The 23,967-nt window shown below is 39.0% G+C and overlaps 2 protein-coding genes across 5 annotated transcripts; one reads left to right on the top strand and one right to left on the bottom strand.

The window, feature by feature from the left end:
• Positions 1-19,492: 19,492 nt before the first annotated feature.
• Positions 19,493-21,812, bottom strand: LOC112494085 (uncharacterized protein PFB0765w-like). 4 transcript variants are annotated; one of them, XM_025083241.1, is made up of 4 exons: positions 21,726-21,770; positions 21,460-21,532; positions 20,068-21,343; positions 19,493-19,979 (listed from the first exon to the last, which is right to left on the bottom strand). In XM_025083241.1, the coding sequence occupies exons 3-4, from the start codon at positions 20,227-20,229 to the stop codon at positions 19,509-19,511; spliced, it is 633 nt and encodes a 210-aa protein (XP_024939009.1). In that variant the 5' UTR covers positions 20,230-21,343; positions 21,460-21,532; positions 21,726-21,770; the 3' UTR covers positions 19,493-19,508. The 4 variants fall into 4 exon arrangements, with proteins under 4 accessions (XP_024939009.1, XP_024939007.1, XP_024939008.1 ...); XM_025083239.1 differs by lacking the exon at positions 21,726-21,770 and having other exon boundaries at positions 20,068-21,348; positions 21,460-21,622; XM_025083238.1 differs by lacking the exon at positions 19,493-19,979 and having other exon boundaries at positions 20,229-21,348; positions 21,726-21,812.
• Positions 21,732-22,510, top strand: LOC112494084 (adenylate kinase isoenzyme 1-like). Its single transcript, XM_025083227.1, has 2 exons — positions 21,732-21,749; positions 22,025-22,510. The coding sequence occupies exons 1-2, from the start codon at positions 21,732-21,734 to the stop codon at positions 22,481-22,483; spliced, it is 477 nt and encodes a 158-aa protein (XP_024938995.1). The 3' UTR covers positions 22,484-22,510.
• The last annotated feature ends 1,457 nt before the right edge of the window (positions 22,511-23,967 follow it).

Below are 23,967 nucleotides of genomic sequence, written 5' to 3'. Positions count from 1 at the left end.
ATTTAATGTGCAACGTGACTACGTGTAATATTCATGTTCATCACAATAATTTCTTTTGGATATTGACATTTCTTCTTGAAAAAATATTTTAAGTCATAAAGTCGTATTTAAAGCTTAGACACGGTTACCCACTGTTTTTCCTAGACATGAATTCTATGTTATTTATGTATATCGTGATAAATTTTATAAAAGTGTCTTTCTCATTTTATTGTATAAAACAAACACCGGATAAGATTCACTTTGATCATGTCCTACCATAATCTTTGAACTTTTCTTACTTTGCTTCTTTTGCTATACAGAGCCTTATTGCATGCTGAGAACTTTTGAGGTTTCGCTATTACGTTTTTAGCTCGTTTTACTGGTCGCTACTGTATGGGCCGGAAACTCGATGAAACCTCGCATTGTAGCAAGTACGAAACAGTATTGTAACTTTCGGTCAGATCATCAGTACGGATGCAAACAACAAAGAATTTCTTAAGAAGATCCCACCATCTCAACCAATTGTTCACTCTGGGTGTTTTTCATACCTATGACAAACTATGCTCGACCTTGTTTTTGTCAGGGGATGTCAGACTCGAACTCGTAGCAAGTCAAGGTACCGCAGAAACACACAACTTCAGTACTGAAGTAGTATTTGCCGTGTAAGTTGACAAAACCTTAGCTCGTTTCTGGCGTAAAATACGAGCGTAAATATTCAGAGGCGAAATTGACGGAGCTTCGCTTATTTAAACAGCTAAAAAGTTCTCCGCGCGTTTTCAACTAATCTAATAATATTCTTAATATTAAATTAACGAAGATCAACGTATGAATTAATATACAAGTAATTCATGATTTTTTATTTATCTCTTCGTAATCGAAAGCGCAAATCTCGCACGATTTTTATATAAAGCAAGATGTAATTACTTTATACTTACAGCACTCTAACGTACTAACAGCACTCTAACGTACACTCTAATAATTTATCATCAAGTATCATTTTCCTGTTATTCAGCTAAGATATTTAATCTCTATCGAACATCCAAACCAGTTCCAGCATCCCAACTTTGGATGATCTCACCAAAGTGAAGATAGCGTGTCATACGAAGTTTCGTAGAGGAAAGTTGACGAGGTAGTCTATATATGACCTGGTCCTAATCTATCACCTAATAATGCAAGGTCTATACTCTCTGTCAAAAATGGCGAATAAACTTTAATATAAATTATAGGTGGGTACACCCTTTAGTATAATGTATGGGACTAAGGTACCATAACTCTCGGTATACGAATAGTTAATATGTTAAAAATTTATTGGCAATTATGATTAGTGCTAATACCATCTATTTCCCATGTGTCTGGTGAATTGTACGGTTATCGTCAGGGTTTCAAAGGGATGTACAAGGGTGGCAATATGAGCCTGATTTCTCAGTGGACTACAAGTGTACACATAAAGATGCGAAGTGAAATAGTTGACGTTCATCGCAACCTTCCCTCTCTCATTTCGGTACGATGCTGGGTGTGCCTTTTACCTTCTGAACTCCCAGCATCCCTTGGTTCTCATAAGAGACGAGCGAGAGTCACGCTCTGAATGCAAAGCACACCGCCAAGGAAAATGTGTATGCAGACTCAAGGAGACTATCATTATTGTACCTTTCTCGCTGCAGATTACTGCATCCTTTCACGTTAGAACTTTCTACGTTAGGATAAAAATACGACCTGTTCATTTTCCCAAGTCAAAACGTAACGAGTTTCGATATTCTAAAATCCAAGTTCGAAGATCACGAAGATTCATTGTCATATCTCCATATCGATAGGTTAAAAGAAGGATGAAATATGAGATATAAACAATAAAAAATCCAAAGCAAAAAGGCGTCGTACTTTTCTTTCTCTTTCGTTGTCTCTTTTTATCTGAATTCTTCTACAAGCAGTAATCTTCATACCGAAGACGTAACTCTGTCTGTCTCTGGCACCTAGAAATACCTTTTCGTTACTTTGCTTTCCCAGGCTCCCTCAAGCTTTTACTTTATTCTTAGTTCCCAAGTAAGTTTCATATTTCGCCAGGGCGGCGAAACGAATTTTAAGGGTTCGCCTCGAGTTCACAGACCGTGGGCGCAATTTAAGTTTCCCTCGAGTCGTAGCTCAGAGGTCGAATTTTATAGAAAAACGATTCGTAGGTATATTTTTCGTTACCTGTCGCTTCGTTACTTCAAGATTTCCGAGACACTTCTTCGAGTAAGAATTCGTGGTACCTGCGAAGCTACTTTCCAAATCCTGCTGGGTATACTGATAACGACCTTATTGCTAGGGAATAAAATTACGTTCGACAGTCTTTCAATTTTTGCATTACGCAATTGTTAGGCACTTCCTGTAGATGGTTCATTCATACAATTCATGTAGGATCATAGCGTTTTGAGCGACGCACATTAATGAGATAACGGATGACGTAACGAACGAGAACAAGGAACTACGCTACGTACACGTTGAGGAATTTACATTGTGAACTCTACCCTGGCATCCGTGGTCCAGGTATGAAAAGGGTGGCTTTTGATACGCGCACCACAAGGTGAATAGTGATGCAAGAAAATATAAGCGTGCGTGATCCAATCTAAACGCGTCATTATTACGTAGGCTTTATTATACACTGACACTTACAGGGTATATTTCATTAGACTAACCTAAAGGTACGATTGTACTTTCTGCAATTGTCCCGTTACACTTCTTTGTTTTGTATATCATTAGCAGATATACACAGCTTAAGTAAAATTGACATGCCCGATAGAAGTGTAACAATGGATAATGAATACTTCAAACGGTATTAATAAAGCCACCCTTTAGACATAAATAAGCTACGTTCAACGTGTATTACAGATGACATGGGTTTTGTACAGGATGAATATTTGATTTTATTTTTGTTACGTTTGCATATTCCCCTTGAACGTTAGCCATTTGGTAATTGGCTGCTGTACAATCAGTATTAAAATTTTGTTCAAGCGTTTCGCGAATTTTATGAAAACCCACTTCGTTTAATCAAATTGAAAAGTGTAGTGTATGTACATGACTCCGTGGTGCGAAGCTGGGGGGAGAATGAAAATAAATGGAAAAAGTTAGTTGGAGTCTATTAGCCAATAACCTACATACGAAGTAAGTTTTAGCACAACACTGTGCGCTAGCTATAAATTGTAGTTGGTTTTAATTGTACATTCGTGGTAACACTAATCAGCGGGCGTCCACTTTATCGTTGTAATATCGCGACTCATAGATTTCATATTTAATTTCTACCGATTCGCTGGTTCTTAATGTTCTTCGTGGTTAAGATTATTCGCTCTCGTGAATTATTCTAAGACTTTGAGTAAGATTCTGAAATTTTGTGGCAATAATGTAAACGATAAAGAAACAAGCAAACGTTCGCTTAATAATTTTCGAGACAGTGTGTAATTCATGTGCTAAATATCTTGCCCGGAGAAGCTCGGTTGTACTTTGTACAATATGTGCTTTTTATGCGAAGCTTAATTCATGAGCCTGACTACGGGAGAATATGAGCTAACAGTAAGACAACTTGAACATACATACAGCAAGTTAAAAAATAATAAAGCTTATAAACAAGTTGGTTCATTTTGCGAGAGCTTTGAAAAAAAGACTTTACGTTAATGGATAAGGTCATGAATTATCGTTTTTCTTTTTTTATTGTTTTTTACCACGAAATTTTATATTACAGGATTTAAATGTTTGGTGCATGCTTTTTTGGTATTGCAAGTAACGTGAGAAATCCTCGGATGAAAAATTTATCTCGTGCTACCGGCTTGTGTTTCGGCTACATTCCGTGCATGTCATTTGGTTTATACGATTTTTTGGTCAATATATTTACTGGTGCATTTATTTGAAATTTATTGGTATATAAAAGAGGCGAACTTATGGCTCCTAGTGTCGGGAAACGTTGCAACACTGTAATTGCTAAGAACGTGCACTTACTGATATTATCTACTGGGATGCCTCCTCTCTTCTTTACTATAAGAAAACTGCTATCGCTGCGGTTATCTTGGGAATTGTTTGGGATCCCGGAACGTTTACTCCTAATGCGCAAACATCTATTCTTCGATAGTTTCTCCTAGATACGACACTTTGAAGCAGAAACGTTCTTGCGAAGCTTCCCATCCATATAGGGGCGAGCTGTACGTATGAAGAAGTGCCAAAAAATAAAGTGCATCGCTGTTGGAAGTTTGAGAGTGATGGGTGTAGAGATAACTTTTAATTTTTTATTTCTTTGTAAATAATTGCATTTGTTATAATTTAGCGATGGAGCACAGGAGAATTTTGAGGAGTGTCATTTGAATATAAAATCAGTAAAAATCATACGTACCGATAGGCGATATATATTTTCAACGTTGATCTGACTGGATGCAATTCAGCGCGCTGGAGCAGTGTTACTTGCGCCTAAGTTTCTTCCTGGCTAGGAACAAAGGCCCAAAGGGTCAGTCCTTCGCGGGAGACGCGTCTCGATGGATTTATACAAGCAGAAATAATGTAGCTCACGACCCGCAAATCCCACAGGATTCCTCTAAACCCGCAGAGAACGTGCCTGCTTCTCTGAAACCCGTCAAAAAGATCGATGCCATTGGAATCCCGTGATGTGGTTCTCGTTTCCCTTGTTAGAAATTCACAAGCTCCGCCACATCGACATATACCTACTTATGTGCTTGGAAATTCTACGTGTCGAAATGCAACCACCTCGTATATATCAAAACGACAATCTAATGTATCCTCGAAAGTAATTAGGGTCGTAGAGACAGAGAGGGGGGGGGGTTGGGGTGCCCTCCAATCTAATTTGAAAGAGCCCACAGCCGACGGAAGTTCCATACAGAGATAAGCTGTCCTCTAATCAAGCTTTCGCGTCCAATTGACAGCGCGCTAATTCTGCTATTAACAAAGAGGTAGGGAATTACTTTAAGGGGTAGCCTCTCTGTCGGTAAAACAGTTCGTTCGCATTTTCACTTCCTTTTATACCTGTGAATAATACCTCGTATTAACCCTTATTTTTGGGACTTATAATAATACACTTGATGAACGTGATGAAAGGAGAAGAAAATGAATAGCTTACGATGAGACGATGCCATTAACAATTTTTTTTTTAAATTTCATTATGAGCTTTGGTTGGATAACAGGAGAATAAGGCAGCACGCAGCTGACGATAAATCAGGCAAGTGGTGGCTTTGGGAATGAAGATGGGATGTCCAGAGGAATCTACGTATGTGCTTTATGGAAGATCGGCGGTCCGGTTGATGTGTGCGAAGGTGTCGGTAATGAGAGGTCGATTATAATTCAGTAGGTACCTAACCAGGGTACTGTATCTATCACCCAATCGTGCAGTTTACGTGCATTTAGCAGTTTCGTCTTAATTATTACTAGATCCACTTAATCAGATTAAACAAGAAGATCTTGTATGAGAATTATTTGTGGCAACAGACTGATATTGGAATGGAGTTAGTTGGATGGGTGCTACGTGATTATGTTGTAAATCACGAAGAAGCATTGGTACTCTTCTTTAAATTATATCCTCTTTAAGTTTATTGGTTTTCCATAAGTCTTCGGTAATTCACCAAGTTCACACGAAACAGGGAAGGAGTGCTGCATATAATTCTTCGTTGGTCATAAATAAATTCAACACTTTGGATTATAAATACAGTTGATAATACTCGAATTTATTAAGAACCAAATTTCGTATTTTGTACGAAACGTAAAGATCGCTCACATTTTTTATGTATATCACAAACCAGAGCTCTTACATAGTCATTTTCCTTGTTCAAATGAATTTCGTCCGTCGTGGCTCAAATTTCATGCGTGCGAGTAAATATTCGTCGTTTGTTATATTATGGCTCTTGCTTTATGCATACATCTCATTCTATCTTGGCATTGTTATATGTTATTACGTAGAAAACTAGAATTTTTTATTGGCAATGAATTCTCTTATTGTCTTCGTATATAATATATATTGAAGTGCAAGGACGAAGCATATGACATTGCATGCACGCTTGTCACTCTAGTTTTGACTATGGACTGTCGGTATGTCAGATTTCTCTTAAAGCTACAAATAGAAAGCTCGACCATCTTGCAAGTTTCACACGGTACGAGACCATCGAAGGGTCATTCCTCCGTCGGTAACTTGGCTTGGGAGTCTCGTAGTTACCGACGTAGCTACTTAGAGCTTTTCGTTCATCGAGTATAACATTATTACTGTGGGTGCTTCCAAGTTCTAAATAGACTTTACCACCAGACAGTTCAGTAGACCAGAAGGTCTGCTGTGGAGCTTTTCAAAGGAGTAAACTTTAACATCCATGTACGGTATGATATAAAATGTACTAATTGATTGAAATTTTTTTAAATTTCATAATTTTAAGTATTACTGTAGTTTGTTTTATTTTATTACTATAGTCTGTTTTATATATTCCACAAAATCTAAGCTTTTTTTCCTATTACCAGCAAGGCCATCTAATTCTTGTAAATTTAGTGTAGCGATCTCCCAAGTAAAGTTGACTCATCAATCATGAGTATATACCTACTCGAAGGTAGTACCCGTATCAAAAGTCCTTAGATTTATTATCAATCATATTTTTTAATCATTATAATGGCCCTCTTTAGTAACAAGTAATAAAGTAGGCGTTGATGCGAGGTGACGACGGGGAAGAAATCATATTCGAACCGTAAAACGAACTTGGTCAGCAAACAATCCCATAAAGTTGCGCAATCGGAACGGTGGAATCCGTGAGTATAGCGAGTAGCCGTAGCCTCGTGACGATGAGAATCCGTGGAGAGCAATTTAATGAATTCTTTTTGTTGAAAGCCAATGAAATAAACGTCGAAAGTCCTTAACCGTCAGAATTTACCGAACGCAGTCACGTAGTCTGTAAAACTAAAAATGTGACTGCCAGTCAACGCAGGAAGTAATCGGACGACCAATTTTATTGCCGAATTCGAAACGATTCATTTCCATGTTCAGAATAAATCACACCGACAGAACGATCCGTTTTGTCTGTTTGTTTATTTGTTTGACGCGAATACTCTGATTTGTGGATTGAACTTTTTGATATTCGTCAGTGACAGTCTTGATTTTAAATAAATATGACAATATACCATGTAGAAGTTGACGTACGGATTTTTACATACACTTAGTTTACGATGATATCTAAATTTCATATTGATCAATATAGGAGCAGACTTAATAATTGAAGAAATTTGGAACATCTTGATGCAAACGTTCCCGTACGTCCAAGTTTTTCAAAGTTTAGCTGTCTGGTAAGGGGTTAACTAGCAGAGTCAAGTTCGTTAATGAAAGTGCTTCCCTATTTGCATTTTGCACACGTCATCGGTAGTAGGCGCTTCTGCTGTGCTGCTTTCATTGATATTCAGGGGAATGGATGGGCATATATGCATTAGGTTATAATGACATATGTCACTGAATGAACTTAATAGCTGCGCTTAATTCACTCAAACGAGATGTGCCGATGGTGAAGACTTAAAAAAAATAATAAGAAAGTATTTTACCCGTAAAATCAGAAACGTTGTATACCAATCATCCAACCGGAGGGGTTAATTGGAATCGCATAGACTTGCAATTACTAGAAATTGCAATTTTCTCATTAAAGTCAAGAGACATTGATAGTAAGATCGTTCAGATAACGGCTCTCGATTTTATCCTTTTCCTCGAGGATATCAAAACGTTCAATGAACCTGAAAATTGGCAAGCGGTATAGGTTAAGTAGCCATCTAGATATAGATATAAGTACTTACAGTAACCAAGAAACTCATCCAGCGCTTCCTCTTTGATCCTCAGAATCATTTCTCCATACTATAACGCAAGTCGCTCGAAATAATTTAGCGGTCAGACAAAAGGGCCTCATCGGGTCATGGAGGTCATAATGCCGCAAGCCACCAAGCACGGACCCCTTGGTCGTGCATTAATTTTCGCTCTCAAGTAATTGCGGCAAATTAAGCAATTAGTCGGTACAGCCTGTAGCGAGTGGTAGCGAGATTCGTTAAGGGAATATAATGTCTAGTGAGCGAAATAAAAGAAATTGAATAATTAAATTAATTGAAAAATTGAAAAGAGGCAGAAAAATTCGCGACGTCGAGTCAACGTTTCGCGCCTTCGTGCTTTGCTTTCCAGTAACCTTGAATGTTGAGTGAAAAATGGATACAACATTTGCCGTAGCAGCAGCAGCCCGCCGGATTCCACTCTCTCAGGGGAAATTTTACATGGTAAAATGGTTTGCATGCCACCTGACAAAGAGTGTGAATGCGAGTGCCTCACGGCCCATTTTTTTTTCAGCACTGAAAGAGCTACTTGGCTCGCGCCAATTGGTTTTCTCTTTTTCTACCTCTTTGTCACTTTTACTCAGTGAGTTAATTATAAGTCAGTATTGTCGAGGCCCTTCAAAAATTTGTCAAAGGCTGCTGCTGTCCCTGGCTTAAACAAAAAGAAGTTATGCTCGTTAAATTCTGAATTTCTCCAACGAGATTGTTTTCACCCTTCGTATTACCTTTCATGCTAATCTACCTGTCAGCGTAATAAAAAAAAAGTGATGGACCCATCACAGTCGACGTAAATCTCATTATTAATACTGACCTTAGCAGTAGCATTGTATTGGACCCTATACGAAGTTCATACAGTTCGAACTATAACGATCGATGTATATCTACACAGAATTAGGTACTTCGAGTCAAAAATGGAATGATAGTTTTTCAGGGGGAACGATCGAGTTTCCCGAACGAGCCAATCTAGATGAAGAATCGAGTATTGCGCTACTACGAGGTCTAGTACCTACGTTCGACGCTATAAATCTATTTGAACCATCGAGAGCTTTTCATTTTGGAATGTCGAAACGGAGGTCCATCAATTCGCTTAAACGCTATTCATCCGGCATGCAGAAGAGCGTGCGGCGTTGGTGGAGATTGACGGGAAAAAAAGCAGCTCGTCCGAGACCCTCGGGATGGCAAAAGGGGTTTGCCGACAGAGAAAGGGGATCGGTTAAAAGCCAGCGTTAGATTTGCATCAACGGAATACGGGTGCTGATACATCCATAGCATGAACCATGCCGACTAATTTAACGCGTATACCTACAGCCTCATGGCCTTTGACATACATACGTACATACACTCAGTGTTCTGTGAACCCGCCGTATATGCATTACGTACACTTGAATTACGTTGATGCGTAACTATATATAGTTCAATTCAAACGCGACGCAATCCTTAGTAAAAAAAGCCGTTCCTTAATCTTACGTGAATTGAAAAGGGAGGGAAAAGGAAAAATTCTATAGCTGACATTCCGCTAGCGGAATTGACAATCAGAGATTGTAGAAGATTCTTGGTGCTTTTTTATGACTTAAAGCATGTCGTTCCGGAGATAGATCAAGAGGCGGCGGATCGTGGCGAAGCTTGAATACTTGTTCGGAAGTTGTGCTATATCACTAGAAAATAAAGCCGCAGCAATTTATATGATAATTGCGCCGCGGGAGCATCCTTCGAATGCAGGCATCCGTTTGTCTGCCGCTGAGGCAGCAGCAACCGCCTGTTTCAAGGAGTAGGGGCCCTGGCTGTATAGGCTTTTCTTTCAATCTTCAGACAGAGAGCCAGCATCGCTAGGCTAGTCACAGCTACCGCTATTTATTCTTAAGAAGGAACCCCATCGACTGTGGATAGAATGTGCCATGATGCGAGAAGGAATAGGTTCCTGCAAGTAAAATGCATTGAAGTACAAGTGAAAATATTTCAACCAGAACGTGTACTTTCTCTTTAAATTCTATCAGGGTACACAAGTGACCATTGTTCTCCTTTTCTTTCCCCTTACCTCTCTGGACTATTTTTATTTAGTTAACTTGATGCACTACTATCCGACTTTATTTCTATTTCCCTTGATACCCAAGTGCAACGACGACAGTGCACCCAATATTTATATTCAGGGAATGCTCCGTGACTATAGCCGTGCTGAATGAAATCGTTCGGGTGAGATTTGTTTAGCGCCTATAGAAACGCGAAAAATTAGCATTTCACTCGTGGAAAGGTATTGAATATTAATGATGAAACAAGTGAAACGCAATCATCGCCCACAGGTGCTTCGTGGTTAATCTTCTCGGTGGGTTTTTATCGATATATGTATCTACAGCTACCTACAGAGGTGTCTACACCTCCGGAGCTTCTCGTTCCGACTTTTAAGTTAACTACCTATAGGTCCAAACAACCTCCGAAAAAATTGGCGCTGTGGTGGGGTCTTTGAATAGAAGTCGGTCCAAATTTTAGCTATTCCGACTGGACTACTAGCTAGGGGACGTGTTACGGAGAGATTTAATTTAGTAGATCGGAGGTCGCGCATCTGCGAAATTTCCACGAACGAATCTCCATGCATAACGGCGAACGAGAGTAAACAAGCGGAGAAGGTACTTTGCGGGAGGAGAGTTTGGATACTCTCCTTCCCCCAGTAGAGGAGAATGCGAAAGGTTCCGAGTGAAGGAATGGTTATTGATTTTGTTCGGTAACCTATAGCTTGGATATATATACGTATATATACAGGAGGAGAAGAAGGATGAAACGAGCTTTCTCAAAAGTACCGAAACAGTCGAAAAGTATCCTTAGCTTAATCTCTTTGTCCTTCTGCTTCTTCCTCGTGTCGACACGGCCAATTTTCATCCTGTTTTCTCTGGCTCATTTCATGTATCCTTGTCAGGTTGTATTTTCCACCTTGTCACGAGAAAGCCTGCACCTTCTACTATCCGCTTCGTTGTATTGTTTTCCGAACAAAACCACTTGCCATTGCAACGAACTACTGCCAAACTAGCCGCAGTTAGACGCTCTTGCTACTACCTCTTTCTATGTATATATGTAGCTATTGCCTTGAAGTTTCTCTTGCATTTATATACGTATATATATATGATATTTTATATTCAACTATTTATTCTCTTTAAACTTTTCACTCAAATACCTTGAGTATCACGAAATGTTTTCACATCTAAAGAATTTGTGATTTTCGTTTATAACGGTTGTTTATAGAGAAATTCTCACGATAGAATATCATCGTCTCTCCTTATGACGTAGGTCTTATGTACACAGAAACGCTGCTGGCATATACATATGTGCGTTCCGTTTCTCAATATTTAGACGAAACAGTCATCACATCAAACACGTACTAGTTTTCATCAGTTTCTGTTTGTCAAGCTCGAGGGTTTAATATAAGCACATGGTAGGAGGAATGGCAAAAGCTTAGGAATTTCTGATTCCACGTAGTGAATCAATTGAGCATTTTCTTCACCGTACGTCTAATATACGATGCATGGTTGAAGATAGCGAAGTAAAATTAGGTTCGGTGATTTTTCTTTGATGACTTTTGCAGTCTGAGCTCAGAATAGTCAAGTTTCCTTAGTGGCATCGAGCAAGGAAAACGTAAGTGTCGAATAACATAGCTTTTACTTCCTATTACTGAAATCATAGTATTGTTAATTACCTACGATCTTCAAAACTTTTGTATCCCTACGACAGAAACACGTCAGCCCCACGTGATGCTTATGCCCGATGTTCATTTCCTTAAAGTATTTAAAGTCTGAGCTTACATGAATTTTCTTCATCACGCACTCCCTTTATTTTATTACTGTCGTCAAAACATACATCACTCGCTTTATTAATAAGAAGATTAATTTCAGTGTGTATATCTATGTACAAACGCGTAGTATCACGAGTGCCTCATATGACGGCCTATGCCCTGGCGCAAATTGCAATCCCTAGCTCACACAGAAACTTGATGGCTCGGCAAACTCCTCGTACTGTACTCTAACGAGGAACGTTTACTAACGGTCTCTATCCGATTTTGGCGAAAGTTTCACAGTCTTAGGGCGACCCGAAGAAATATATTCGTGGTCTGAGCCTACTCTGCTGGCTTTGAATACAATAATTTTGTCCATGTTAAATGATATGATGATGTGGAGAGAGTAGTGTACCATAATCGCAATGTATTTGAGGTCAAAGTGAATCGTTATTATTAATTAATATATTGATATAAATTGACATTAAATGTACGTTTTAATCTTGTAATTCAAACATTTGCGAGCCTTACTATTTGATAATGTTGAAACCACTTTGCGAGGATTACATTGAATTTTGATTAAAGTTGTGGCTTTTGGGTCTTTCTATTAATGATATCGATAACTGTCATTTGACTGGTTTACTATATTTAATTGAAGAGTGTATCGTCACAGATACTAGCTATGCGCTTGACATTTTACTCGCGTTAGCATTCAAAGGCGTTGCTTGTATATCTATGTATATGGCTTTAGGTATTCGTCTTCAATCGAATGCCATTTAGTAGCTGAGAGAAATAACAGCGGCTGCTTGATTCCACGAATCCAGTCCGATGTACACTTGTTTATTGTTCAGTTGTGTTCTGTACCAGAACAAAACGCTTTGACGACGCCACTTGCTTGCAAATTCCTCTTCATCTCTCGCACTTTATATTTCTTTCTTACACTTGCACCGTCTTACTTCGCTGTAGCTCCTCTTCGCTTCTCTCTTCTCCAGCACTCTCTACAATGGCTAGGATGTCTCGTAGGGTCGAGCTTCGCCAAACAGCATCTCGACAAGAGCATCTCGTCTGCACCACCACGTTCCTGCGTACTCGTTAACGCCCCTTGACCTGGCGACGCTTAAGAATCGTAATTATGCTAGCTGCGCACTTCCCAAGGCGTTCGAAATTAAAGTGGAAATCTGGAATATTTGTCATCCCATGCTCTTTAACTCGTATCTCTTACCGGCTGAGATGTGGGGCTGGGACAATTGGTGCGGAATTAAATTTTCTCCTCAGGCGGCGGAAAGTTGGTGCCCTCCAGTGTAGAAATATCGTGGAAACCTGCTTGTGATAATATTTGCTCGTTGGAAAAGAGGGGATGCAATTGAATTTTGTTTTCCGATCTGGTTGGGATTTTTATGTTTTATTCTTTAAATAATATTCCTAAAGATATGTGCAGCGGTACGATGTAACATAACCAAACGTATTGTATTGGGTTAAAATGTGAGCTGAACTACAGTTTACCCTTTTGTGCACAACTATTTCTAACTAGTTAAAAGTTGAAATTTGTAAATAAATATGACACAAGACTTAGTTTGAGTTTAATGACAGAATTGCAACGCTATTTATTAACGTTTTATGTGTAACGACACGAATTTTAATCTGTAGAGGATGCATGGTCTCCCATGTGACCAATTCTCAGGAAAAGGACTATTAAAACTTGAAAAGGACATATTTCTAATTTGAAATTCGTTCTTTCAATTTTACGACTTTAGTCGCGTTACGGTTCATCCGGTATCCAACACGAGTGCTGAACTTTCGATAATTAGTGAAATCAAAGTCTTCTCTAATTAGAAGGCTCCTTCTATTAGTATTCCATAGCTTTAGTTAGGCATAGAAATAACTCGTGCGGTAGCATGCAAATGAGGATAAGATTATTAACGAATATACATACATATATTTATATACAAAATATTTATATATAATTTTAATAATCATATATATGATTATTCAATTCAAATGGATCGTCCGAAGCTCCATCATCTTAATTCTGCAGATAAAAGCTAACTTTGGGTTTTATACTTTAGCCGAGAAGTTTGGTACAATATTACTTATAATTATACTAATTATAAATATCAGTTTTTACTGTTACAATGTGCCCATAACTCCGTAAGAGGTATTGGATTATGAAAACCTGAGGACCCGAAATATAAATCTCATTTTTTCTGCACGACAGCGCAGGGAATACGAGAAATAAAATTAACGTTTGAAAATATCAGAATAAAATTTCCATTTCGAATGTTTCCTTTAGTATAAACTTTTTTTAATTTTCCATTATTCGTAATTAGAAAATCATAATCTCCTGTTCTGTACAGGTTACCTATATAGTTATATTTCAAGGAAACATATTCTACCTATCGGAAAGTTAGTTCAGTGCGAAAAGTTAAAAGCTCGTTTTTTTTTTTTTTTTTTTTTTTTTTTTTTTTTTTTTTTTTTTTTTTTTTTTTTTTTTTTTTTTTTTTTTTTTACGAAACTGAATTACAACAGTCTAGTGTAAGTTCAGAGTGGGCTCATCCGTCGAGAACAAGTATCGGAGATGAGTCGACGGATTAGAGAATATATTTGGACGTGCAGGACTTCCCAGAGGATAAGCCTGAAAGCTCCCATGAAGATTCTTCTTCCGGAAGAGTGAAGTGAGTCAGATATTAATAAAGTTTAGTTCCCACAGGACGATTAATCACGTTCCGATTCCTCCAGTCCCTGAAGGAGAAAAATTACTAAAATTATGTTCAAATTAATTAATTAAGTAATTCATTGCAAAAGCCCATATGACTATAACCATGGCGTGTACACGAATATCAAGGGAATCTAGACGGATTGTGTATCTCAAGCAATGCATTCGGTATGTGTACTGAGGTAATCAGAGCACAACTGAGAAATCTGTTTAGACGGTGCTTGACAATAAATAGTACCGAGATAGAGAGTGATTGCACGTGGTTAGCTACTGGGGTGTTCTACCTGTGACAAGGACGAATATTCTGGACGTATGACGGTGACGGACACAGTTCGTTCTAAAAGCTCACCATTTAGGACAAAGCGAAGTGGCTGGACGCAGTATATAACATGGTAGATACCGTTTACGTAATCATACAATACAGTAGCCGAATGGTGACCTTTTGATCTCGAAAATCCTTATACAAGTATACGCTGATCTCCAAGTAGTTTCTGAATCCCAGCTTGAACTCTGGAGTCTCTTTGATGTATTTGAGAACCTTTGTCGGCGACCTAAATAGGTGGGATTAGACGACGTTGAAGATGAATACATACAGTGAGATGTTTATGAAGCTTCGGGGCGCCAGAAGTCGACGTTAACTTCAGGTCAATCCCTTAACTCCGGGAAGACATACGCAAGGATCCAGATGGTACGTTATTCCCACGTAGTTCCGAGGAAAAAGGGATAATACAGCTAGAAAACGTTACGCATGAGAAACGGGGTAGATCTACAGAAATCGAGACAGCCAAGGGCGGATGGAAAAGTAGGCCTTCGGCTATATGGCCAAGGGTTGGCTTCTGATATCCTCTGTGTAGCTGAAGGCATGAGAAACCCTGGCAGAAAGCAGATTACGCGCGTTCCCGTCGAATTGAAGCAAGGGTGGTTCTGGTTACGCGCGGCAAATCCTAAGCCTATCCCGTAGGCATGTGTTTTATATCCTGAACTCGCACCTTGTAAATGGCCACCATTCGCCATTCTAACTCGACGCGTTTGTCGAGAGCAGAAGCTCGTTACGTGGTTCTCGCAAATTGTCTGGAATCCAGTGAAAATGCGTGGACGCGCCTAACTGCACGGTGATCACGTTGATGGTCTGTACAGTTGTAGTAGGAATTACGTACGTAAGTCCCATTGGCATTCACAAAGAACCCCGTTTCCTTACAAGACAACATTATACAGATTATTGCCATTGTTGACTTACCAATAAATTGGATCTATCGTTTTTTTACAAGCCAATGGGAACGATATGTTACATTTAATTTCATCCTTGTCAGAGTGAAGGTACAAATCATTCGTAAAGAACGAATAAAGGGTCGATCACGCGCCCTCTTAATAATTTCGTCGAAAATGAGGAAAAAGACGCGGCTTTTTATTTTTTTTTCGATACCCGCAGAAATAAAACTGCCCGGAGGAGCAGTTAACCCTGAATTATTGCAACCAATCAAACTTGTCCGGTGATTACTGCCCGTAGAAGAGATTAACTACTACTATTCTCTGTCTTCTCGCATTAAACTTGGAATTGACACTGGTTAGTGCGTTAGGTGTGAGTAGGGAGGGTCAATCTGTTTCTATACCCGTTGGACCGTGTGAATGGAAGCTGCAGCCGGGGCATTTGTGTACGAGTCAAGTATCGACCACGGTCAACGTGTCTGCTGGCTTTTGAAACCACTGTAAATAGCGCACCGCATATTCTCCAAGGACGCGAGTCTAGTATAGGTAAGGGTGTGCCTGGTTATGGTTTTAGTGGATGGATTCAAGCGTCAAGGGAATTAATGTAATATTCTTGAGTAACGGGATAGTTCTTAATTGTCAAAAGTCTAATTATAGTTAATGAACCTCTTCTGCAGCTTGGCTCGAAAACATTTTAATGACGAAGATACCTTGCCTTATAGACACGAATATATTACGAAGATCGCTAATGTTTTCAGTTCTTATTAATGACGTGAAGTAATATTACAAAGAGATGAGGAAAGTAGATCAAAGTATACTTATCCAAGTTCCAGATTTTATTATAGCTGAGAATATGTATTTGTGATTTACGTAATTAATTTTAAGTAAGGCAAACTGATAATTATGCAGCAATCATCGATAGATGCAGCAGTGCATTCACTTATGCAAACCATTTCGATGCGTGAAGTTCGCGAGTTCCGCGCATCGAGTTCGTTATGCTATTGTATGCATTTCCCTAGCGGTGACGTAATTGCCTAATATGCACCGAACTAAATGACGCGGTGATTCTCTATCGGCATTTTCACTTGTCATTAGCATTGCCACGGGCCGGTAAATGGGGAACCGAGAAGACGATGAACGTTATTTTAACGAATGAAATAAAGTTTCAGAAAAAATTGCCAGTTTCTCACATGCAGTATCTCTTGCGCACGCTAATGAACATTGATATATTGGATTCAGTTGAATTTGGTTACCAGTCCATGGAATGGCTGCTCAGTAAGGGGTACCAGACAGGGCGAAAGGCCTGCGGGCACCCAGAAAAGAAGGGTGACTCGTGGAGCGGTGGAGTGCAAATTTTATCATAGTTTCTGCCTGGGGATACGTTGTTCGTAATGACTTTTAAGCCGGAAAGTGGATGCTGATTATATGCATTTCTATATGTAGCTGTACTGTAGCGGTCCTAATTGAAAGTCCGTACTGGGAAGGCAAAACTTAGTAAAGAGGATCTATACCTTGAGGTTGTAATTAGCCAATTCATTATTTACGTCACTGCGTTCCATTTATTTTAATGGATTCACGTACCACCTACGTAACTTTGCTAGGCGACTCTTTTGCCCCAACTTTTCACCTTATTTCCCAGACGAGTCATTAATATATACTTACTAGACCGTCTCTCTGAGTTAACGTGGAATATTTAAATATAACAACTGACACGCATTACATGCGGTTGCTATCACGATATCGTGGATCTTAGCGAATGGCGATAAAAATGTTATTAAAATTGTAAGGTATGCTGGATCCTTTCTTGAAAATGTAATGTGGTCACTCGACCTTGAGTAAGAATTTATATTTAAAGGTAGTTGGGGCAACCGGAATGACCACCAGATCGAATGAATTATTTAATCTAATTGGTCCTGTAACGTACGTGGGTGTCATTTAATTACTGCGCATCAAATTGAAGCAGTATATTCTCTGTGTAAAAGATTATACCCAACAGGTTGTCATACCCTCTTAATTTAACATGGCACAATGGAAGTGCATGCAAATGCTCGCGCGTCTAGTATATCTCGGTTTTTTTTTTTAAATGAAAAAGTCAACGTATTCCTATTCGATGTAACAATGTTCACTGATCGGTCAACGGTAATATTTCAGATAGGTCGCAAAAGCTTTCTTTGCTTTGACGATCAGAGAGTATTTATCGAAATAGCTGGGATCGTTTGCGCGATGATTGGTCTAGATCCTATATAGATATACTTTATGGCTCTAGGTCGAGTACGATCGCAAGGAAGCGGATTCTCGAACGATTCGAGTGACCACAAGGATCCCGAAGGTGCGCTGGGAATTCTATCGTGTGGTCGCATTCCCAGTGCCCTACACGAAAGTCCTGAGCTCTGCGTACCTAAATCAATTAAATATCTTCCATTGCCAGAGTGCCTGGCGAACGGCGAATATTTCATTGACATAGTTTTCACATGCACTCGCATTTCTCGAGACTAAATATAAACGAAATCTGGGAAATGTCAAGGATGAAATTTTTATTAATTTTTTAAATTCTTTATAAATTGCACGAATGCATATTTGTAAGAAGGACTGGGATTTCGGGATTTCAAATGGATTACGTCTACGAGAAATGGATTGTTAGTGCTAAATTTATATGATATCTGTATAATTAATCTCAGCGATTCTTGTCGCATGTCGTAATTAAAACGTACGCCAGGGATAATTTATTTTAATTTTGGGCTTGTTACGGGGAGAAACAGCGTCTGCCGGGACGAATATTAACACTGATAATGCGATTTCATTTAAATTACTACCCGCGGCAGAAAATAATCATTAAACCGACCCCTAGTTGCTTTCATCCCTCTCTTCTCTCGTTCGTTTTCTCAATTTGATCTCGCGTTGCTTCTATCAGGATTCACTCTTTTTCGACATGACGTCTTTGCTGCAATTTTTCTTAATATTCTAATAAACTTTGCAACCATTGCGAGCTGTATAAAACGGACGTAATAAATTTGATATAGACGCATTCTCTTATAAAAAAAAAAATATATTTTTATAAAGACAGACGGGATATAATGAATAATCTTCGGATAAGTCAAATGGCTTTTAGAGGGGCCACCCTCCTATGGGATTTAATGTAAAGTAGTCCTTTGGACTATCGTAATTGACTCGTACATCGACTATACGTAAACCATAAAATACGGTCCTTGTAGAAAAAGTCATGTGGGAGTAATCCAGTGGGAAAATTTCTTCGCTTTAACTAGGTCTTTATTGCTTCAAGAAAAGAAATGGTAGCTATAGAATTTTTCGCCGATGTCGACGCCAAGCACAGATACATGCAAAGACGTTGAGGTGAAGAAAAAGCGTGAAAATTGTAACGCCAGTAATAAATCCGGCAAGTGTATTCCTGAAGCTGTTCGCGTTAGTGTTACGCAGCATCCAACCTGCCAGTGTAATGATCTCATCACGAGTTGTGAAACTCCCCGTGCTATTGCTCACTCACGTACTATACCGAGGAAAATCACAAATGAGGGAAGCACCACCACCGTATTCATCACAACGGGATCAAATTGTTTGTTACGTAAAATGCTCTCGAGTCACCCTAGGCGCAACGATTCTCTGCCGTTTTTACTTTCTTCGTGGCGGGACTGATAAAAGCTCGTCCTTCACCTACTAAAACGCGTTTTCATTTGACGAGAAACTTTCTATGGAAGATTGCACTATCTCAGGTGACCTGGAATTGATAAGCTGACGTTATTCCCCACGGGACATCTTTCAAGGAATTACGACACTTTGGAAACGGCGAAACTTTTCTCTCCGCTATTGTCTTTCGTGAGAACGAATTATGTCCTGGTTTCTACCGTCGAGTGAACGATCAACGTCAAATCAATGGCCATAGTGATAAAGTCTTCGTTAAATGACTGGTTGAAGAAATAATTTTGAAACTTATCATTATTATGCTATAGTCATAAAGTCATAATGCTATAGTCATGGGGCTAGAGGAATTTTGTGAAAAGTTTTAAAATCAGGTACTATTTATTTGACAATTATTTAATTAATACACTTACGAATTTCGTCAATTATCTCCATATACTTCTTATGACCACTTTCCATGGCTTTCTTATCGCAGTCGTGTATTAATTTTGTACATTTGACCCGCGCTTCCGTTTCCTTTTTTGCCAATGTCTGAAATTTCTCATAAAGCGTTAACATTCGTTTACGGACGTCCTTGATGCCTAACTCGAAGCATTTTAATTGATCGTCGCTCGATATACAATTTTGGATTATTCTTTGAGTGTCGAATTTCATTTGCTTTGCCTCCTCGTGAATCATCAAACGTTCCGTTCGAAATTTTTCCAGCGCTCCGTATTGTTTTCTGTAGCAATCAGCCAGAGTATTCTTCATTTTTAATTCCACGCCCTGTAATTCCGCTTCTTTCTTGGCTATGCACAATCTTGCCTTTTCGCTGAATTCCGATAATTCAGCCAATTTTTGATTTATTGTTTTTATAGTATTCGATGCCTGTAAAGATGACACGCAGCAGTGTCAATTAATTGTATGACTTTAATCGATACGATTATTATTGAGAAATGACATTCGATAAGATTACCGTGGTGGCCGCCTTTTCTTCATAATTTTGTAATTCAGTAAACTCATGCTGTATGGTTTGCGACACAATTTCGGTTGCTTTCCGTAATACTTCCTCCGCTTCCTCCAGTACGGCCTCTAACGTTAAAATTTGATTGTTCGCGTTGGAGCTATTTGCACCCATGCATTCCTTCGTATTCTTAAAGAATGAACATTCCTGGCTCTTTCACGGGCTTTGAAATATCTTGGGTTAGAAACAAAGGAAAGTCGTCGCGGATTCGAGTATCGAAGCGCTTTTCGTATTTCAGAGTTCAGACTTCAGCAGCCAAGACGGATGATCTTAGTAAGTGGAATGTAAAGCACGTTGTACATGGCTCGAGTTACTCTTCATTAAACGGAGTAAGACTTTATAAAGAGATAGGACTTAAAGTTTTGATATACTGCTCTGCTTTTTATATTATCGTGTGGCTTTTCTTGAAAAAGTACCGATACCGTTGGGCAATGGGTATTTCGTACTTGGTATCTTTGACATTCTACAAGATACCATGTAATTTTTTTAACGAGTAAAAAACTTGGAGTTCTTTATTCTTAATATTATTTTATTAATCTTTAATCAAGTGGAGAAGCGCGCTTTAATCGTGCTGACACATTTTTCAGTTTTTTCAACAATTTCTTGTAAATTCTTTTGAAGCTTACGATGTGCCTCTTGATGACAATCGGTCATGTCTTTTATATTCTTTAGCACGAGGCTATCGGTATTTTTTGGAATTTCATTCAATTTTTCAAATATTTCATTATAACGTGTTACCATCTCGTTCATCTTGTCCGTCAGACACTTTGTAGTCGCACCTTTAGTTTGCAAACATTGTTTCAGTAAATGTTTTACGTTCGCCTTAAACTCCTGGGCTTCTTTTATTGGTACCTCGCAGTTACTTTTAATACCCTCCAAGGCGATTATTGCGTTTTTATTGCAGTCTTTAATTTCATGGGAAAAATCATTTCGAGCGTTATATACGTCTCCTTTATACTTATCTATACAATCTTTTAACTGCGTACTCTGACTGGTAACCTTTTTCATAATGTCACTCACGACCTTTTCGTTTCGATCTAATTTCTCAGATAAAATTTTGTTGCTCTTTTTAATTGCATCGTTTACGTTTTCTGTGGCCTTTGAAAACATTTTGTTCACGTGATGCATTTTTGATTCCGTCTTTAATTTTACTTTGCGAAGGATTTCCTGAACTGATTTAATTTCATCGTTCACTCCTTTACTCGTATCATCGTGTACAAAGGATTTTCTGGTCTGATGGATAACAACGTTAATTTACGTTATGACATTTGATATTAATTCAGTATTTGATACTTCTCAATTTTCTATTCTCTTTAAATCCAACGATAATGAACGTATACGTACTCTGCTATTGGGTGGACCTTTTATCAGATAATGGTGCTCCAGTCGTTTTGCATGCTTCAAAAATGTCAGCATTCTGTGTCGACACAAAAATTATTAATATCACGCATATAAATACAATGAAGCAACGCTGCAAGTTTTAAGAAAGTTATTACGAGGCGAGTAAATTCTGTTATGTATGACGCTAATTAATTCTCATTAAATTTATTTGAATCGATGTGAAATATTTGAAAAATGGTTTTATACAAATTTGAAGAGTACCCGCTAACCTAATAATGCAATTTAGCAGTCAAGTAAATTGAATCCTTTGATACAACACAGTTGAGGTTGACAAATCTGAACTTATGTGACTTTCGTCAACTTGAAGTAAGCTACAAAAAATATCCAAGCAGCAGCCACGGTACGAAAATATCAGTGAATGCGTTTCATTTGTCGCAACGGCCGATAGAAAGCTAGTCGTTACGTATAATTGAAGTTTTCGCGAAAAAAGAAAGTTGTGCGATGTAGACAAATTTTACGGTATGGGTGCATGCTTGGGCAAGAATGAACTGGGCAATAAGATTCCAAGAGACATAGCTGTAGACTGTGCTCCTCTGAAAGATATTCAAGCACCAATAATCTTCATCATCGGTGGTCCAGGCCGCGAAAATATGAGTCTGGCTACAAAACTCCCCAAAAAAAAAAAAACAACTACGCGTTAATCGCCCCTTTGAATTTGTTACGCGCGGAAGTATTAGCGGGGACGGAAAGAGGCGAGATCGAGAATATTATGAAGGAGGGTCGTAATATACCAGCTGACATAGTGGTCCAGTTGATAAGAAGGAAAATGATATCCCAGGCTAAGTCAATAGGATTCGTTGTCGTTCGCTTCCCACGTGATAGGAAACAAACGACGATTTTTGGAAAGAACGTACAGTCAACGTCGTTAGTGAACTACCTGACGGCACGTGAAAGTATCCTGGAGGATCGAACGAAGTCAAGGGCGGCTGCTAACGAGCGATTTGACGAGACGGCTGAAATAATTTAAAGCCGTTTGAAAACGTATTTCAACACAGTCGGTGGTGCTGGAACGACGTATAAAAATGTTACGGTGATAGTCGACGCCGAGAAGAGCCAGGACGAGATCTTGGAAGCTGCTTGCGAGACTGTGACCAATATGGAGAAAAAGGAATGATCTATAAATGTGATATCAATGGATCGAGAGTCCTTCTAAAGTCGGTGGAATATATTGTACGCTTCGCAAGACTTCACTCACTACGTAGCATAGTCAGTTACCTGTATATCGGTAATTTTGATAAAATTTATTCCTACACGATACCATCGCAGTAATGCGTTGCTATCTACGTAAAGAGTTATCTGTCAGTCAGTCTAAACAATGGAAATGTAAAAAGAGAAAAAGAAGTTATAACGATTACCTGTAAATGTGGTAGGCCCAGTTAAGAGCGTTTCATCGAATTATTTCCATGGCGCATTTGCGCACGGTCAATGTTCCAGTGGAGGCAATGGTGGTCGGACCCGGAATTACCGGAATTGTGTTCGACAGCCGGAAGCTAAATTTGGTCCATTGAAATTTATAGAATTCTTTCGCGTTCCCAGGCAGAAACGTAGTTACGAAGAATGCTCTCCCAGCGCAAAAGGACCTTGCCTACTAGAATGTGGAATAATTGAGGGATTGGTACCAAGCCGAGTCACGTAGTAGCTTTACGTACAGGACGGAATACTGTTACATAGCGAAGGAGTCACGGGTGTGGCGTTACATTTGAATTTCTTATGGAAGGCTCTCGCAATGGGGCTATCAAGAAATGAGAAGGAATAAAAAGTGCGAAAATACAGGGTGCTTCATTGAAAAATGAGTTCAGGCGCTCGTACGTACGATCTTTGTTTTTTCTTTCTTTCTATTCATTCGTTCTCTCTCCCTCTTTCTTACTATTGCTATACCTGTATCATTTTCATACATGCTCTCCCTAAAAGGTGTATTTTACACGCGCGTCGTCATCAGACATAGTGCGAAGCATATTAAATTTTCCTCAGATCTCAGCATAGTCCTTCTCATTTGCCAAGAGTAATCTGCCAGAGTTGGTTTTGCGAGTATATTCCAGCAGTAACAATAATTTAACTCCCGAGGGTAGACGGGTAGTATCCCCTAATATTCCGTGGTTGATCAGATAACTTGTAAAACTTACGCAATCAACCGTGAAATTGCGTGCGGTCTTTCAATCTAACTGAGACAGCTCTTCGAAGGAAATCTCGCCCATCTTGATGGTCAGATGAGATGCGACGCTTAACGTTTAGAGCAGAATGACCATAATCGATGGAGCTAATGAATTAGCATTAATAAAATTACCATTGGATATATGACCCAATTTCAGGTACATGCTATAAACCTACTTCGTTGATTCCGTTGAGTGGATTAACGTGAAAGTCACTTAGCATTAAAAATGAATGAATTGAAACTCGCACGAATTTAATGCACGCGTTACCTATGCTGGTGCACGTATCCCCCCCCCCCCC

Source organism: Cephus cinctus, unplaced genomic scaffold, assembly GCF_000341935.2.
Source record: "Cephus cinctus unplaced genomic scaffold, Ccin1 Ccin1_scaffold0265, whole genome shotgun sequence".
Classification (NCBI taxonomy): domain Eukaryota; kingdom Metazoa; phylum Arthropoda; class Insecta; order Hymenoptera; family Cephidae; genus Cephus; species Cephus cinctus.
The sequence above is the reverse complement of the archived record's forward strand: the minus strand, read 5'-3'. Positions and strand labels throughout refer to the sequence as shown.